At 38.4% G+C, this 19,810-nt stretch overlaps 1 protein-coding gene across 4 annotated transcripts in view; it reads left to right on the forward strand.

The window, feature by feature from the left end:
• Positions 1-19,810, forward strand: part of INVS (inversin) — an 84,239-nt gene that overhangs the window by 40,348 nt on the left and 24,081 nt on the right. For all 4 annotated transcript variants that reach the window (XM_059855676.1, XM_059855702.1, XM_059855685.1 and 1 more), the window contains 3 exons: positions 7,548-7,728; positions 11,255-11,364; positions 15,934-16,105. In XM_059855676.1, the coding sequence (XP_059711659.1) occupies positions 7,548-7,728; positions 11,255-11,364; positions 15,934-16,105 (463 nt within the window). The remainder of the gene's footprint in view (positions 1-7,547; positions 7,729-11,254; positions 11,365-15,933; positions 16,106-19,810) is intronic.

Below are 19,810 nucleotides of genomic sequence, written 5' to 3' on the forward strand. Positions count from 1 at the left end.
TCACAAATACAAAGTCCGGCTGCTCCAAGGAGAATTAACTCCATCTCAGACAGATGTACTACAAATACTTGTCTCTTTACTGAAAGTGTTCTCAGAGATTCTCTTTAGGTAATCCAGAATCATAATCATGTCCAGGATTTTTGGAGGACTTTTTTGGTTTGTTTGTGTTTGTAGGTTTTTTTTTTTTTTTTTTAATATCTCAAAATTAAAAGAATCAGAGAATAGTTTGAGTTGGTAGGAAACTTTTTAAGATCATCTAGTTTAACCACCCTGCCATGGGCAGGGACATCTTCAACTACATCAGGTGGCTCAGGGCCCTGTCCAGCCCTTTGAACTCTTCCAGGACTGGGGAATCCACAGCTTCTCTGGGCAACCCATTACAGTGCCTCACCACCCTCCCAGTAGAATTTCTTCCTAATACCCAGTCTAAACCTACCCTCAGTTTAAAATCATTCCCCCTTGTCCTGTCACTGCATGCCCTTGTAAATAGTCCTTCTCCAGGTTTCTTGTAGGCCCCCTTTAGGTACTGGAAGGCTGCTGTAAGGTCTCCCTGGAGCCTCTTCTTCTACATGTGAGAACTCTCTCAGCCTTTCTGTGTAGGAGAGGTGCTCCATCCTCTAATGATCTTGGTGGCTCCTCTAGACTCATTCCAACAGGTTGATATCTTCCCTGTGCTGGGGACCCCAGAACTGGATGAAATACTCCAAGTGAAGTCTCAGGAGAGCAGAACAGGGGAGCAGAATCCTCACCCTCAACCTGCTGACCACGCTGCTTTTTGTGCAGCCCAGGACATGTTTGGCCTTCTGGGTCACAAGCACACATTGCAGGCTCATGTCCAGCCTCTCATTCTTTACCCAGCACCCCCAAGCCCTTCCTGGCAGGGCTGCTCTTGGTCGGTTCATCCCCCAGCCTGTGTTAGTGCTGGGGTTGCCCTGACCCAGGTGCATCACCTTGCACTCCGCTTCATTGATCTTCATGAGTTTCCCATGGGCCACCTTCTATTTCTTGAGGTTGGCCAGGTCCCTCTGGATGGTATCCCATCCCTCAGGCTTGTCAGTTGCACCACTCAGTTTGGTGTCATCTGCAGTCTTGCTGAGGGTGCACTCAATCCCTTCACCTGTGTCATTAATGAATACATTAAATCTCACTGATCCCAGCACAGCCTCCTGAGAGACATCATCGTTTTCCATTGGGACATTGAGACAGTGACTCCTGCTCTGGATGCAACCGTCCAACCAATTCCTTATCCACCAAATAGTCCACCCATCAAATCTCTCCAGTTTGTAGACAAGGACATTGTGGGGGACTGGCTCAAAGGCTTTGCAGCAGTCCAGAACAGTAATATCCCTAGCTATTCCACTGATGTAGTCACTCCATCATAGAAGGCCACTGGGTTGGTCAGGCAGGGCTTGGTGACCACCAGGTCTAGCTCTGTTAGGGCTGTCTCTGACCTGTCTTGAGAAGTTATCCTCCATTCATCCCAGGGGTCTCCTCGATTCCCTATGGCTCACTGTGCTGCTTCTCTGCAAATGACAAGGTGCTTGAAGTTCCCCAGCAGGACAAGAGCCTCCAGCACAATGCCTCCTGCAGCTGGAGCAAGAAGGCTTTGTCAGGAGGCTCTCCTTGGTCAGGCAGCCTGTAGTAGACACTGACCACAGGGTTCCCTTTATTGCCTTGGTCTCTGATTCCTGCCTACAGGCTTTCTACCTGCTCATGGCTGTTCTCCAGGGACAGCACGTTGCACTCTATCCATCTATTGTAGAGAGCAACCCCTTTAACCCTCCTTCCTGTCCTGTCCCTTCTGAGCAGCCTGTAGCCACACGCCAGTCATGGATTCATCCCACCAAGTTTCAGTAGTGGCAACTGGGTCATTGCTTTCTTCTGAAGGCTTCCAACTCCTCCTGTTTGTTGCTCATGCTGGGTGCAGAGGTGTAGAGGCACTTTGGCTGGGCTGAAAAGTGTGTATTCTTGATTTCATCTAGGCTTTTTTATGCATCAGCTTATTTGTTTATATTGCAATTAGTTATACATCTATATGTGCTTAATAATGGAGCAAGTTAATAACAAGTTTAAATGGAAAAGTAATTTAGCTATGATGATAGAGGAATTGTAAAGTTGTAAATTATAGAGTTGATGATAGAGCAATATTGTTATTAGGTACTCAATCTGTTGACTGAATTTTTTGTTGAGTATAAATACCTTTTTGTGCTGGTGGTAGTGCCCTGAGTTTAATTCTGTAGTAAGAGCTTCTCTCCAAATTAAAGAGTTTTTCTTACTTGTCTTGTAGTGACAGAGCTTCACAGCACAGACACAGCAGAGCTCACAGTCTTCCCCTCCTTTCTTAGCTGCTTTTTGCCATATTACTTAGTTCCAAGGCTATTGTCTAAGCATCATGTTTGATTCTCAGTCCTCTCTAGGTCTTCTAACTTAACAGTTTTTCACATTCCACATTGTATTTCTAATGGATGTACCCATACAGTGAAAATTTCTGTCATTTTGTGTCTTAACATATAATTGCATTTCTAAGTTTGCAAAAACAGTCTTGTGGTGATAGCAGTATAAAAGGCAAGTGTCTGTGTCACTGTTGCTTCCCCATTTTCAATCACATCCAACCAAACCATTTCACTTTGCTTTCTCTAAGCATTGTGCCATTGCCCAGGTAGCAGTGAGGTATCAGTGTCTGCTTCCAGACTACCTTTGGTGCCTGCTGGCCAAGTTATGAAAAATAGCACTGCTGTTGTTTCTCTCTTGTTATCTTTCACACTGTGGAAGAATTCCCCAGAAAATTATTTTTTCTCTAATATCCCACTTTGAATTCTCCAGTGCTGCTTTACAAAAACTTGATGAGAGTTTAGCTTCTGGTTTTATTGAGACCACAGTCTATTCTACTGAAAAATACTGTCTTGTTTTTCTGTACTCTGCCCTCTGGGTGTGGCCAAATATTGTCTTCTGTTTATAAATTCTTAAAATTAAGGATCATCTTTCTGTTTGTATTTGTATAGTACATAGTCCATTGGTATTGTCAAAATAAACAATTATGAAAAGAACTCAGCTGAATGCTGAGAAAGTAGGTTGGGTGTGCAGGGGTGACAGCTGGGCACAAATTGGTTATGTCTGATATTGAAATCTGAAATACAGCCAAAACTGCACTCAACATATTTAGAAAGTAAACATGTGAAGTAGAGAGAAACTCTAATCTGGAGATCCTCTCATGGTCAACTTCCTTTTCCACCTTTCCAGATTGTGCTTGGTTATGTGAAAAACTTTGGGAAGATTTAAGGAGAAAAGAACAGCATAAGGTTCCATTATTATGATGGAAGCAACTGCTTTGTACTCTCTGTCTATTTTGTATCTCTTCTCTTTATTTATTCTTCATAGTAAGAGGCATGACATTTGTTTATACCACACTTTCCATTATTGCCTACAATTCCATTGTTCTAATTGCCACAGAAAAATGCTTAGCTTCTGTTTCTTCTCTGTATTGAGCTTAAAATATTAATACAGTATGACAGTTTAATTATAGCTAACCAAACCCACTTAAAATCTAAAGAAATTATACTCATGAATGTAGGCAGAAACAGGCCTAGAGAATTTTAATTTAGGTGGCCAAAAAATTCAAAACACATGAATACTTTTAGATTAGAATATAAACAGTGACTTTGTCACTGGAGAATCTGTACCATTTTGCAAAAATACCACTTTTGGGTATGGGGATATTTCTTGGCAGCATCAATGACTTTAAGCCAGGAGTTTTAGGATTCATTTATTTAGGATGTTGTTGTGCTTCTGGAAGGCTTGAAAATTAGCTGTCAGGATTACATCAGCAAATTATGAGTGAAGAAGCATTTGTTTTCTTGTTTGTCCATTTTGTTCAAACACATTTTCCTTTGGTGGACTTAGAATTTCAGTAATAACTTCTGTGCCTATCATAATTCGTGTTTAGCCATTCTTAAAAGTGAGTCTCATAAAAAGAATTTTTGCAGTAGGCTCTATGCTCCCCCTGCTGAGTTCTGTGAATACACAAAAAGTAAGCATATTATCAGTTAGCTTTCTCTTCAGAATTATTTAAGTTAGGGAATAACATACAAGTTTTCACTGTAGTGGTTCAGGTAAATGCTTTTGAATGCTTATCAAAAGAACTGTTATGCAGGCTTTGATTATTGTGATTTGTGCATGTAACAGTCTTAAGTTTGATTGCATTTTTAGTTGAGAGTCATATTTATCAATTTTTTATGTTTTTAATAGGTTATTTGTTATTATACTGGTGATTACATATATTAGTGAACTCCAGTATGTTAATTTTTGACTCTAACAAAGCATGGCTGACAGTACTGATACCTAATCTAAAACTGATGAAGTGTTTTGTCTGAGATGGGCAGCTTAATTAGCATTTAATTAGCATTGGCAGATGTTATTGCTCAGTTACTGTACATCATCTTTGAAAAGGCATGGACAACAGGAGAGGTGCCTGAGGACTGGAGGAAAGCCAGTGTCACTCCAGTGACTTGAGAAAGGGCTAGAAAGAAACCACAGGTATCACGTCAATCCCTGAAAAGGTGATGGAACAGCTCCTCCTGGATGTTATCTCTAAGCTTGTGAAGGAAAATGAGGTTGTCAGTAGTCAACATGGATTCACAAGGGGAATCATGCTTGACCAGTAAGAGAGCTTTCTGTGATGGCAGGACTGGCAGGGTAGATGAGGGAAGATCAGTGGGTGTTGTCCACCTTGACTTCAGGAAAGCTTTTGACTCTGTCTCCCATATCATTGTCATAGGTGAGCTCAAGGAGGGTGGGTTCTCTGAGTGGGCAGCACATGGGTTGAGGACTGGCTGAATGTCAGAGCTCAGAGAGTTGTGGTCAGTGGCACAGAGCCTGCTTACAGGCCTGTACCTAGAAGTGTTCCCCAGAGGTCGGTACTAGGCCCAGTCTTTTTCCATTTATTCTTTAATAACCTGGATGAAGGGAAAGACTGTACCCTCAGCAGGTTTGCTGAGGATATAAAACTGGCAGGGGTGGCTGATACACCACCGTGGTGTGCTGCCAGTCAGTGGGAGCTGGACTGGGCAGAGAGTTGGGCAGAGAGGAGTCTCATCTAAGCTCAACAAGGGCAAATAGAGAGTCCTGCACGAGGGGAGGGATCACTCTGTGCACCAGTAGAAGGACCTGGGGCTCCTGAGGCACAACAGGCCATCCATGAGGAACCAGTGTGCCCTGCAGGCCAAGAAGGCCATTGGTACCCTGGGGTGCATTAGGAAGAGCATTCCCAACAGGTTGAGGAAGGTGATCTATCAACCTAGTGAGGATCAACGTAGGGATCAAGCCTAGTTAGGCAGCATCTGAAATGCTGTGTCCGGTTCTGGGCTCCCCAGTTCAAGAAAGAGCAGGAGTTAGTGGGGAGGATCCAGCTAAGTGCTATGAAGATGAGGAAGGGTCTGGAGCATCTCTTTTATGAGGAAAGGCTGAGAGAGCTGGGACCAGTCAGCCTGGAAAAGACTGAGAGGGGATCTTATCAATGAGAAATACTTTAAGTGTGGATGTCAAGAGGATAGAGCCAGACGCTTTTCATTGGTGCTCAGCAGCAGGACAAGGGGCAATGGGTACAAACTGAAACAGGGAATTCCCATTTGGATATGAAGGAAAGCATCTTTACTGAGATGGAAAGTGACTGAACACTGAAACAAGATGCCTAGAGAGGTTGTGGAGTCTTCTTCTCAGGAAATATTTGAAACCCATCTGGACTTAATTCCATGCAACCTGCTGTGGTTGAACCTGCTGTAGTAGGGGGTTGGATTAGATGATCTCCAGAGATCCTTTCCAACCCCAGCCATTCTGTGATTTACATACAGTGTGCAAAGTATGTAGCTCCTTACATCTAGAAAACTTACATGAACCAAATGTTAGGAGGTTTAACTTGGCACTGTAAGAAACAAAGAATCAGAGCATTGCAGAGTTGAAGCTACTACTGCTGTATTAACTTAGCCAGCTTGCACTTAGAAAATATAGTGGAATATGACTCTAAGTGTTTGAAGGGCTTTGAGGATTTATTTATCCATTACATAGAAAATATAGATTGTACAAATTTGGTCAATTAGTATTTGCATAGAAACCATAATTCTGGAATTTCCTTTCTTCTTCTTGATTTATTGTTCTCAATGTTAGATATTTGTTTTCTGCGTAATAGTTACGACACATCAAGTAATGCAAATGCAAGTGATTCTACAGCCAATTTGTGTACCTAGTGGAGTCCAAAGGCAAGATTGCAGTTAGTTTAGTGAGAAAGGGGTCAGGAACTTGCTTTAACAGTTAACAAGCTTCACTTACCACAACTCCTTCCTCCTCATTCATAAATGTATTGCGATATATAGTGTGGCTCTGTATTTTTAGGAGGATTGCTTTTCTCACTTATTATGGGTTAAAATTCCCTCTAGTGTTGGAAGTTAAAAATCTCAGGACTACATTCCCTTTTAATTCTGCACAGGGTTCCCATGACTTAACTGATTTGTTCTGAATTCTTGGAGATAGAAAAGCAGATTCACTCTCTCTGGTTTACTTAAATTCTTGCTTTGACAATCTGCTTCTACCCTAGATATTTAGTGCCCTGCTTCCTGAGTTTCTACTGTATTATTGTTTACCACTTTTTTTAGTAATACCTCTCTTTTTTTCAGAAAAGTGATGTTTAAAGTTTGTGTTTCATGGGTGTTTATGATATTTGCCATTTGAAGATCTCTCAGATGCTAAGATGATGTTCATTTGTACCTGTTCTACTCTTCTGCCTGAAAAAGAAAGTCATGAAGAGAAACCTGTAGAGAAAAACATTTGAGAGATGAAATTTTCACAATAAAAAACTTCATAGCTAGGGACCTTATGTGAAAGTAATTTAGCATATTTTTTGAGAAAAGGTGATGAAAAGTCAAGTTGTATTTATTAATGCCTGTGTTACATGATCAAGTGACTAATCATGAAACTTTAAAAGACTTTTTAAATTCAAAATTAGGCCTATTAGAAGTAGATGCATTATTAGAAGTACTCTCTCACTTCTATCCTGTCAGCTAGACATCCCCTTTGGAAATACTTTAGGGGTATAAAACACTAGAAAAATATTATAGCAAAAGTCATAAAATTAACTTGTGCAAAAATGGAAGTGTTGTTGGAGAAAGTCTGAAGATATTTATATGTAATTTTCAACTTGTAAATCATGTAAGTATTTCTAGTTATTTTCATAAGAGCCAGAGTTAATCTTTTAAAGGTCTGTTTAAGCAACCACATGCACAGCAGACTTGTAAAACTATGAGGTATGTATCAGAAATCTGGTCCTGTACAGTAATTAAGTATAAAAAAGCATTCCATTAGAAATACTTGAAAGTATTTCTTTCAATATATATATATTGAAAGAAATACTATACTGTAGCAAAAGCATTTGGTTATAGAGCCACATTCTACTGAACAAGGACAGTGGATCTCTCTGAAAAAGCACCTGTAAAGATTGTAAAGGTTTTCTTTTAAATTTAAATATTCTTAAAATTTTGTTGTTTCTTTTATTTTTGAAGGAAGCTGCACCTACAGAATCTCTGCTGAACTGGCAAGACTATGAAGGACGAACGCCTCTTCATTTTGCTGTTGCAGATGGGAATGTAGCAGTTGTGGATGTCCTGACCTCCTATGAAGGCTGCAACGTGACATCTTATGACAACTTGTTTCGAACTCCCCTCCACTGGGCAGCCTTACTTGGTAAACTGGACAGTGCTGAAGTCACTTAGCCATTAGTTAACTGTACTGTTGAATCTTTGTCTCTGATTTTTATTTAATTCCAGCCTGGCAGTATGATAACTAATCTCTTAGAGCAATAAGAGTTTCTGCTCAACTAGGATTAGAAGTTTGTGTGTAGACTGCTTATTTTAGCTTCAGATTCTCCAAAGCATTGTGCAATGCATCACTTCAACGGGTTATATATGCTGATTATTTCAATTAGAGTATATTGAGATTGTTCTTGCATATGCAGCTTTGATCATAGGTTAGAAAAGCCAGATGCTCTAGAACAGTGGTGTCTGAAGTGGGGTGTGCGCAGCCCAGCATGAAAGCAACACAGTCTATGGGAGTGCATGAAGAAATGATCAGAGTTTATTTTTTATCTGAAAAGATAACTTGACTAATATTTCATAAAGAGATTTAAGCTAGTACCCTTGTTTGGTCCATATGTAAAATGGTCACATGGTGTTTGCAGGGTGCCTGGGGGAGCTGAGCTGCTCCACAATGCAGAGTGGTTGATGGTGGCATCATGAGTCACATGCTCACTTTCAGCCTACTGTGATGTATTGCCTGGTTAAGTGGATTTATGATTATATTATCTAGTTGTTATTAAACTACCCTTCACAAACTAAATAAGGGGCTTAAGAAGATTCCCACCAAGAAAATGCAGATACTCTGATAATGCCAGCACAAGTAAACAACAAAAAATGGCAGAGTTGACACTTCTAGTATAAGCTCTTCATCAGACACGCTGTGATAATCTAATCAGATCTGACAAGGAGTTTTATTTGTATAGAGTTCTTCTCTGTTTAGATTGTTACCCTGAGACTCAGACACTCTGTAAATTGTAACCTTGCATATTTGAATTTTGATTTGTATTTACAAAAACTGGATCCTTGCAAAACAAGTTAAAACGTGATTAAATGTAAATAGTCTAAATGCAGGGAAACACAACCCGTAAAATGACAGATACAAAAATAATATGATTTAGAAAATTTACCTCCTATTTCCATTCAGGAGGAGAAAATAACCATTGGATAAAAGAATCTTCAAACAGTCTCTCTCCTCTTTTAACTGGCTTCATCCCAATGATCCTTTGGGACACTGCAGACAAAGAATGCCAATATAAGAATCAGAATCAGATGTTCACTGGAGCGAGTTACTGCAACTCCAGTGGCAGTATACATGTAATTTGATTAAGTTTATTAAAACAAAAAAGAGGGGTGTTCTCAAATTTGTATATATGTAAGGATATTGAATTTTAACAGAGAAATTGTGAAGCATTTTAAATGTCATAGGATCAGCTTTCCAAAGAAATAGTCATTATCACTTTGGTTCTGTCCAAGAAGCAAAATTTATTTCATTTTGAAGTTGATTGTATTTGAGAGAAGTTTTGGAAAAATGGACTGTCTAATCATTGTAGAATAAAGACGGAAGATATTCCAAGACCTCCAGACTATTTTGTGAACCTGATGAGGTTTCTAGGTGGCATATGCTCTTTGGGAATTTCTGGTTAGTAAATCATGATTAATTTTCAGGGTTATAGTTTTAAGTTGAAGGTAATGTTCTATGTAGGTTTTAAAGAGAGTGAGATGTTACTATATAGGTTAACAATAGGAAATTTAAAGCAATGCCAAGATGCTGCTACAACTTTTCTTAGATGTGATGGATTGCATGTGACTGCATCTTAAGGGCATTGCTACTCCTCTTACCTTTTCTTTTTGTGTAGATAAAAGTCTTACCAGTTACATCTCTGCTAAATGAAAGTAAAACAGCAATGACAGTTCTTGACCCCAGGAAATTAGTTTTAATCCTTACATTAATGACCAAGTGAGATCCACCTTTACACCTATTTCTTTACTGTTGCATCCAATGCAATTTTTTTATTAACTCCCTCAAGCCTTATTTTTGTAGATAATTTAGCTAGACCCTGTTCTCATTATGGAGTTAGATTCCCTTTTTCTAGTTGTCTGTCCTGAAAGTTCAGGAATCTTTTTTTTTCAGGTTGGGTGCTCCTAAAGTTTTTCTGCTAGGATTTCACTCCAAAGTAACTTCTTCCAGTGAACCTCAATTTACATCTTATACTCTTCAGGTGGGACTAGCATAGCAATTTTTTTTTTTTTTTTTTGTAGGAAGGGACAGTATAATGTGATGTTCTGTATCCAGCATTCTCTTAATGGCTAACAAGAAAGAGGAACCTTCCTGTACACCCTAAGGCCCCTAGAAAGAAAAAATGCTCACATAACTCTTCATCCTTTTTGACTCAAGTTACCATTTTCTCTCATTTCTGATACTTCTGTACATATAAGGTCTCAAAGTGCCATTTCACAAAAGAGAGCTTGCCTAGTCCTCCATGTCTTAGGTTTTAAAGAGCAGAGCTGTATCACAGCTTCATTCTGTAACTGTTGGTGTTTTCATTAAAAATAATCTACTGCTAGCAGCAAGGTTTACCTACCTTTTCATTTAGAATAAAGTGATTCAAGACAACTGTGCAAAAGTAACAAGCTGCAAAATCGATTGCTTTTCTGACATATGAGGTACTTGAGGTTTTCACCTGTAAAATCAGAGTGGTTTTATAGTATTGCTTGAAATACCAAATCATTAAGATACTCTGTGAGCTGCATATGCCAACAGGAACAAGTCATGGAACAAGAATGGACTGGTTGGTTTTAGTGGCAATATACTGTAATTGTCTTTGTTTTCCTGTCTGTGAAATGAATATGTTTACCCATTCTCCAAAAGTGTTGTAATTTTAATCTGAAAATATTTTGATCTGTTTTTATGAAGGAGTTGTGTGTGTGAGCTTGTTTATAGCAGCTGGTAGTAGACTAGCCTCTGATTCTGCTATACATTCTTGGATGACATTTTGGTTAAATAAAACCTAAGTGAAGAATTTACACTTGATTTCTGTAAAACAATATGATGTGTGATGAAATTGTCAACATTGATTTAGCTTGTCTTTTAATGCAGATGGACAAATGCTCATCATCGTCAGCCTATGCTCACTTTACTGTTTCTGACTGACCTGTCACTCAAATGCAGCATCTCAATTGAGTTATTATAAGCTTTTTTGGAAATATTCAACCACTTTCATTATGAACTTAATATCATAGCTATCAGACCAGTTACTGCTGGTTTCTTTATTTAGGGAAAAGCTCTAGTGATTTCTGTTAAAAGAAATTTTGTATTTATAAGTCATTCTGATTTATAGATGCCCCCCAAATATGACAATACAGAGTAGGGCACTGGACCACTACTGGGAATAAAGTACATGCCAGACTTAATAGTTCAAATATCAAGTCTTATGTTTCTCTCTTACATTTAAACTATAATAGCTACAACACAAATGTGTGACTATTTATGAAAGTCTGTTCATTTCCTTCTGTTTTGTTTGAGTTTAGGTTTTTCATTTGTCAGCGGTGGTTTTTTTTTACCTTTTTTTTAACTAAGCTTTTTAGTGACTTGAAGATTTGATACAAATTTGGTTTTATTACATTCTTTTTCTCAGGTCATGCACAGATTGTCCATCTCTTACTAGAAAGAAATAAGTTTGGAACTATCCCATCTGATAGTCAAGGTGCAACACCTCTACATTATGCAGCGCAGAGCAACTTTGCTGTGAGTAGAACGTACCCTAAATGTGAAGTAAACATATTTTGCTGAAAGTTTTATAGTTTAGCCAAGTGTTTGAGTTGTTTTTGAAATCATGTAAACACAGTGTTGTTGGCATGAGTTAATTCAGAGTTCTCCTATGCAATCTGATACAAATGTAGTTAATTTCAAACTATTAAAAGATAGATGCACAAAAACTAACTTTCTGTACAAAAAAAAAAGGCCCTTTGAGCTGTATCTTTGCATCACAAAACACAATAGTGATTCAGTTACTTCGACAGAAAGCAGAATGGCACCTACTGTTTCACAGTGCTTTCAGGTTTTAGGGCTCATTATAATGAAGTCTAAGCAGTTATAAGGTATCTAGAGTAAGACGACCTGTAGGAATATTTGCACAGCTGCTGCAGGACCAGTCAAACCAGTCTTTGCCTTCAAGAAGGTAATTAATTTAAGGATATTTGGCATTATGAATGAACTGTTGTCTCATGTAGCACAGCTAAAGAGTTGAGTACCTTTTGCCATAATTCTTCAGGAGCACTACATTTTTTAAATTTTTAGAAATATTTTTTAAACTCAAACAGCAAAGAACATTGGTTTCTCAGACAGCTTAATTCTTATACTTTGGTATAATAGGTAATTTTTTTTTCCAGAGCGAAATTAGATACAGTAGAGCCAAGTAAAAAACTCAGCACTTCAATGATTGCCAGTCACAGATGTTGCAGAAGTAGTTCTCAAGCAGTGGAAATTAAGAAAGCTTTTCTTAAGCTCCTTTACCTCTCTCAGTTTTCATACCCTCCCTTTGTAGAAAGAGTTATTTTCTGCCTAATTAATGTAATAATTATGTAGTCCACGTTGCAACATTTTCTTAGCAGGGATAATAATTTGGGTCTTTTTTGCATACCTACATGTTAACAAGGAACAAAAAAGGAAAATTTAAATGCCCCTGAGAACAATTCAAGTTAACAAATTAGAAGTAGTATTGAAAGAGGGAACAGACCAATCAATATTTTTGCTCCCGAGTGAGTTCTGGGGCATTGGTGGGGTTTTTTTTGGAGATGGTCTTACTAAGACCATCCAGATGTTTTTTAACTTCAGACTTTTATTGAAACATATTTCTCTGTGTACTCTTCACTTTAGAGAATTTTTTGTCAATGCTGTTTTTTGTCGATTTAGGGCTGTGTACAATTTGGGCCTAACTCACGTATTTAAATATTTGTGTTGTAAAAGCCTTTCTTTCATGTTTGAGTTAGACTCGTATTTATCTTGTTTTGTTTTTTTTTTCTTTTCTATATTGGTGTATTCCTAAAAAGATTTTTCGTACTGGTTGTCTTTTTCTGGGCTTGATTCAGTTAAATGAAACATCTTCATTATGTTGCTGCCTTTTGATCCCATCAGCCAGCCAAACTGTGATATCATCTGTGTTTTAAGGGGAAGTGAAGTACGCAGCGGAATCAGACATTCTTTTGCAATCTTGTGTGCTTACAATGAATGTATTGTTTCCCATCTTACATGAAAAATCACACAGGAGAGTTTCATTCAGATCTGCAGGCCTCTTTTAGCTGGTGATGTCCTCCACAGCCCCTGCCTAAATTATGTCTGGAGTCTGTTTTCACCGGTCCAGTTTTTTCTGAGCACCACTATTTGCCTTTTTGTCTCCTTTACATGCATATCATTGAGTAATTCCCACCACTGCACTCCATATACATGGTCAAACAACTGAGTGGAGATACATTCATGTTTCTTATGGCAGTAGCATCTCATGGTTTGAGAGCCACATCGTTCTCTTCAGTTCTATTCAGTCTGCCCAACTTGGGTTAGGTGTGTTTTTTCTCAGTTAAAATGTGATGTTTCTTAGTCCCTAACGAGAAGAAAGTTTGTTCTTTTTGTGTTTACAGTAAATGTTTGCATGGCTTTCAGTTTTATTTGCTTTGGTATCTTGTTCTTTGCTTTGTTTCTCTGTGGGTTACTTACTGTAATGTGACATTTTTAGGTTTTTTAAAGACTGAAGAGATTTAGCCAGCACTTAATTTATGTGAAGAATTTGTTCCTTAAAACTAACTTATCCCTACTTACTATAGACAGGAAAAGTTCTAGAAGCAAAGATATTACCCAGTATAACCACCCAAATTTGGATGTCTTGGGTATCCTAAGGATGTCCCAAGAAACACTGCTATTTAGGTTTTTGAACTTCATGTGTGAAGGAAAATCAGAAAATCTTTATTTCCAGATCACAGAATATTTTGAGTGGGAAGGGACCCACAAGGATCATCAAGTCCAGCTCTTAAGTGAATGGCCCAAACAGGGATTGAACCTAGATATTATTAATACCATGCTCTAACCAACTGAGCTAAGATGCTCCCTTCATATTGATTTTAGTATGCAGGACTAAAGTTTTTTTTTCCTGTATTTTCCCAGAGATGTTCAAAACAATGTCGTTTCCATTCATGTATTTATATAGATTGATCTAGTAAATGAAATGTGGATACCCCTGTCTTATTTTTAAATATTCAAAAATAATATGTAGTATTTTTCAGTTTCCTGATAGCACAGAATTAAATGTTTAATGTTTAGCTCTCTCCTTTACTGTTATTTTTCAGATTTGTTGTTTTTTATGTTGTTTCCTTCACTTTTTATAGTAGTGTTAGAATACCTGTGATCTTTCATAACAAAATACATGTAGAATTAAATTGATTGATACTTCTATTTCCTGATTTGTTAGTTATCCTGGTGTAATTAAATTTTGTTTTGTTTTCAAGTTGTGGTAACTTCATTTTGGAAAATAATGCCTATAGTACTGTGGGATTTTCTTCTACTTTTTCCAATTAAAAGCTGTAGGAAAGAAAGAGCCATTGAAAGAAGCGCTGCTTTGCCAAAACTTAGCGGAAAAATAAAATATTTGTATTTTTTAGACTGTTTGCCTCAGTATTGAAGAAGTGCAGCCTTTGCAGTGCTTTTCACTCTGCAGGATTTCCAGCAGGGCACAGCCCTGGGAGGGTGCTGAGTTTCTGGCCTAATGAGAGGCTGTTTGTGTCTGAGGTGTAGTGGTGGTCAGTGTGAGAACACAGAGATATAAACTCATGCTGGGTTTGTGTGGAAAGCTTTATGCTTCCATCTCTCCCTGCTACTGGCTGGACCTTTTCACAATAAACTGGTAGTTCAGACCTAAATTCACAAAGCTGTAAGCATCCTAGATCAGTAGCATAAGATAAATGAGACATTTCCTATTTCTTTAGAGGGATGAAATAGTAAGTAGTACTATTTCGAAAAACAAAGTAGTACTATTTGGAAAAACAAATCCAAATTGATCAATGGTACTTAGGCATTCAAACACCTTCATGATTAAAAGAATTTAGTTTGTTATAGCCAGGAAATTCTTGTCCTGGCAAGAGTAGGGATAGAGCTATTGTGGGGTCACAGAGAGGAAAGGCTAAGATAGTATTAATAGTAAAATATAAAGTAAAGTAATGAAACCTGGGTTTTTTTCAGGTTTTTATTAGCTAGGCTACCAGTGACTCATATCAGATGTTTCCCAGTTGTTACATACATGGCCTTTTAAGGCATTAGATAGAAAAGGGAAAATCTTCCTTTTTAGTCATTTTCTAATAGTTGTGATTTTCTCTCCCTTCCTTTCCTGGGTGACTCATTAAGAATCCAGCAGCAGGTTGAACAAGTTTGCTGACAGCTTAACATAAACATAGCATTTAAAGAAATAATTATTCTTGTCCTTGATTTGAGATTTTAGTTTAACAGTTACAGTGGAAAGACTGGACTCAGGTGTAAAGATTTCCTTAATATTTTTTGAAATATAGTATTTCAGTAATTAGTAACCTGATGATGTTATTAAACATGAGGAAATATGTCTATGTTGACCCCCCCTATTTTTTATAACAGTCAAAATATTAGAGAAAGGCAAAGTAAAATATTTGCATGTGCAGTTGTATTTATAATTGGAGAGAAAAAAAGATATTGGGAAAATATTTTGAAAGAACATTATTTTCAGGTTTAGGTTGGATGTCGAAGGAGTCCCATCACAGATAGGCTGATGGAATGCTGGAATGGGCTGCCCAGGGAGGTGGTGGAGTCATTGTCCCTCTAGGTATTTAAGGAAAGATTGGAGGTAGCACTCAGTGCCATGGTGTAGTTGACACGCTGGTTTTGGGTCATAGTTGGACTCGATGATCTCAGAGGTCTTTTCCAGCCTAAAGGATTCTGTAATTTTTTTCATCACAGTATCACAGTCGTGTTTGGATAAACCCATGATATTTTTCCCATCGCTTTCTTCACAGAGACTGCGGTGTCTTCTGCTTCCTTGTGATGAACACATCGTATTTGACACTGAAAAGAAAAAAAGTGTTAAATGACAGTGTAAAAATCATAGTTAAGGGATGCACTATGATCATTGGCGAGGGAAAAGGCATAGCAGAAGATATAGTAACTGCTGTTAAGCAGTTACTCTTTATCAACATAAAAAGAAAAACGAAGCTTTGATTTGCTTCATAAACAGCTACATGAGACAATGGTTTCTTGTTGTTGCAGATTCCTTTTAATGTTAATTCCAACAGTATGTCTTTTCAGGAAACAGTTGAAGTATTTTTGAAACATCCTTCTGTAAAAGATGACTCAGATCTTGAGGGAAGAACGTCCTTCATGTGGGCAGCTGGCAAAGGCAGTGATGATGTCATTAGGACTATGCTGACTTTAAAACTGGATATTGATATCAACATGACTGACAAATACGCCGGCACAGGTAAGATGCTTTACAGTAAAGAGCCACTGCATGTTTCCAATCTGTGTGATTTCCACCAAGTGGAAATATTGATAGAGTCTGCATTAATGTTTTTCTGAATGTGTACTCCAATCCTGAAAACATTTCTGCATTATCGTAATTGTATGTGTCAGTCAATTCTTTGCCTTATTGTGGGAAAGAAACAAATCTTTTCTGCACAGATTGGAACAGTTCATTTGAAATGTAGGAAGAAGAAATGTACTGCAATGCTATTCATTTAGTTCTGTAATCCTGTGAAAGGAAGAGCTGTTCTGTAATTTGAAGAATAACATGAAACATAGTTACATAAAAAGCTCTTCTTGAAAATGCCCGTTCAAAAATATATTTGACAGTACACAAATACTTTGAAACAATATGGAACAAACTAACCACTGAAGTAGCTAAATTATCATGAAAATCATTCCATAGTTATTTTTAAAGATCGTGAAATAAAGATTCATCTTGTTATCTGCCTGAAACAAAAGTAGGCAACACAGTGCTTCAGAATTCAAGTGTGCAAGTAATGAAATACAGAATTTCCTGTAGTAACTATGAATTTCTCTCCTTTAAGGAAAAAAAAAATTGGTAGAAGTATTGCACCTATTCAGTGCTTTCTACAAAAAAGAATAACAGTTTTGACAGGTGAGAGGCACAGGTGTTGAAGTGTTTATGTATTCAGGAGCATTGGAAATTTAGGAAAAGTAGAGTTGTATAATATGCTGATGGCATCTGAATGAAAAATCAGGAGAATGTGGGTATATTTGGGATAAATTTGGGGGGGGTTGATAGCAGGGCTTCAGGGTAAACTGTGTGTAGAGAGATCAGGAACTACCCAATGCCAGATACAGACACAGAGTTAGAAGTGCAAAATATATGTCAGGGTTGTGTGGTTCAGGATTTGAAACTTAGTATGCATCAATATATAATTTTTAAAGTTTCCTTTGATGATATGCTGGATCTTAACAAAAATCAATTTGCAGTTAACATAAAATTCAGTTTAAATATCTAAATTCTTGTTTTTCCTGTAATGTAGCACACACTAAATACATCAGTCTTTCCAAGTTGTGATAGTTTGAAATTTTTGAGTGTAGGAAATATAGTGCAAGAAATCTCAGTCTTCATGTTTGATGACAGTACAAACTAAATATTCTACAATTTTAGTCTTATTTCATCTTTTATCAGTCTCACCTACACTTGCTACTTCATGACAGTTCCCTTTTCAATAGCTCTCGGTAATTGTTTCAGACCTTGAGGTGCAGCAATGTTGTTGTTACTGTGCAAACCTGCTTACAAAGGGGTTTTTTTCTTTGCAGGCAGTAATCGGTAATCACATACTGTGTTTCTGAAATTACTCAGGTGTGGATTTCATGCTTGAATAATTCAGGTGGTTGGGTTTATTATCTTTCAGTCTTAAACCTTTCCTAGCGGTGATATGTAATCACCTTTTAATCTCGGTTTCCTTGTAGGGCTTTTAATCCAAGGAAATGAATGGATTTTCCGTTTGCTTGAGAGTGCCACTGTGTAGAGCACAGGAACAGTCTGGAAGTGGGGAGCTGTGCTGCCGAGCAGCCCGAGCTGCACCGTTGTGCCAGCGAGTGCATCGCATGGGCTTTATTGTAGCCAGCTCTAAACATTAAAGGAAGCCCACCAGTAAATCACTCTCTGATTTTTTTTTTTTTTTTTTTTTTTTTTTAACTTCCCAAAGGCCTTTAATCATTCCCAAGTTTTCAATGTTGCGTTCGGACAGGAAACTATGCTGCGCTAATAGAAAATAGCGCACATGCCTCCGTGCCTGGGATACAGTTGCTGAGCAGAGTTCAAGGCTGTGTTTTTCTGACTTTTGTGTGCAGACCCAGTTCAGCTCGGTTGTAATGCTGCGTTAACGCAGCCTTTTGCATTTACTCAAAAAGAGCAAGCTCTCCATTGAGCTCTGCTAGAACATCCAGACTCTGGGCATTGTGTAGGAGAATGACACCAAGGGAAAGGAATTTCCCTCCTCTCAGAGATCGGCGCTGCAGGAGCATTACAGGGGCAGCTTTATAGCTCTGCCGTCACTGCGCACAATGGAGAGGGCTCTGTCTGTCGGCTGAACAAAGGGCCCATTGTGACCAGCTGGCTGAAGAATCTCTTCAGTCACCGTGACTCCATCACAGAAAATTTGGCTTACAAGAAAATATTGAGCACAAAGTGCGAAACAAGATGCCTGCGTCAGAATGAGTGATAGGGGGGAAGAACTGGCCAAGCTGACACAGCAGCTCTTTTTCTATTGTATTGTTACACACACCCCATGTGTCATCTGATGGAGTGGTTTACTGCCTTTGGTTTCATAAGGGATTCAGGACAAAAACCAGAACCTAGAGTTTATTGTGAGGTCAGACCATGGAAAGCAGGCCCATCCAAATGTACAACGCGGCAGGGATCTCATTCTTGTCCAATTCCTACTGATAGCCACCCACTCGCAGTGGTGCTGCACAGGCACTCGCTGTTCACCAGCGCAAGGAGCTCTGCTGTGCTCTCAGGCTGCTGCACTTCAACTTAAATCAGCGTCCTCTCAAAGGCACAATTTCAATTTTCACTCCTCACGGTGTCTCTGGCTCTGACCCCAGCGCTTCGTCCGTGTCACAATGTCACTGTCACTTATTTTGTGACTCTGTTCGCCAGCTGGATTCGGGTCAATGACAGCATGAACAACCTGAGCATTTTAGTAGGGCCTGTGTAACAGGTTGTGCTGGGTTTCTGTCTCATAAGCTGGTACTGGTTGTAAGCAGTAGCTGGCAAATACAAAAATGCTGGTTTTGTATTCTGCCTATGGTTCAAGAAGCTGCTCCTTCTAATGCTGGTCTTTGTGGTGTGCATTTCTGTATAATGCCTCTGCTGGATCCTGACCCTGTCTTAGCATTGAACAAATGTGGACATGTAGGTAGTGTTTACAGCCCCACATTTTGCTTGCATGAGCAGATTCAATTCTCACTAAGCATTAATATTTCTGAAATTTCATGGAGAAATATGAATTCACTTTATTATATGCACACTTATAAACCGCACTGTTTTGTGGTTTTATTCCACATTATTTTGATTTAATTGTCTGTAATATATTCTACACTTAAGGCAGGATGAGAATGTAGATTGTCTGATTTGACTGCTAACTGTTGGAAATAACCCAAAGCATTTTGAAATCAAACTGTAAGTGAAGCCACCAATTCATGTGCTCTCTGTTGGTTTGAAGTCTCATTGCTGTGTGCAGTTCTTCTTTCCTTCAAAAAGAGCCATGAACTGGTCATCCACAGCTCTGGCCGACAGTGCCTGCAGGATGCTGTATTATGCAATAGCAACTCCAGTTACAGGGCACCACATCTTTACCTGAGTTCTGAAGTATCTGAAGTAGCAGCATCTGGTTTTTCTGAATTTTTCTTTTTCTTGAAGAAAACAGGGAGACAGATACTGTGCAAGATATGATGGTTTTGCTACATAATTTCATATAAAATTTTCTCCAAGTAATTCCGAAACAAAAGAGGGAGGCAAGGAGGAGTAGGAACAGCTGGGTGGTTTTCTGAAGTTAGTTTTAATTGAGACAACTTTGCTTACTTGAAAGAAAAAAGTCATTTTCAGGAAAGCGTTGAAGAAATAATGAAAGCTTTCTTTCACTGATGATGAGCAATCTCAGAAATGCCACAAAGCAGAGGCAGA

This window comes from Haemorhous mexicanus, chromosome 1, assembly GCF_027477595.1.
Source record: "Haemorhous mexicanus isolate bHaeMex1 chromosome 1, bHaeMex1.pri, whole genome shotgun sequence".
In the NCBI taxonomy this organism is placed as follows: domain Eukaryota; kingdom Metazoa; phylum Chordata; class Aves; order Passeriformes; family Fringillidae; genus Haemorhous; species Haemorhous mexicanus.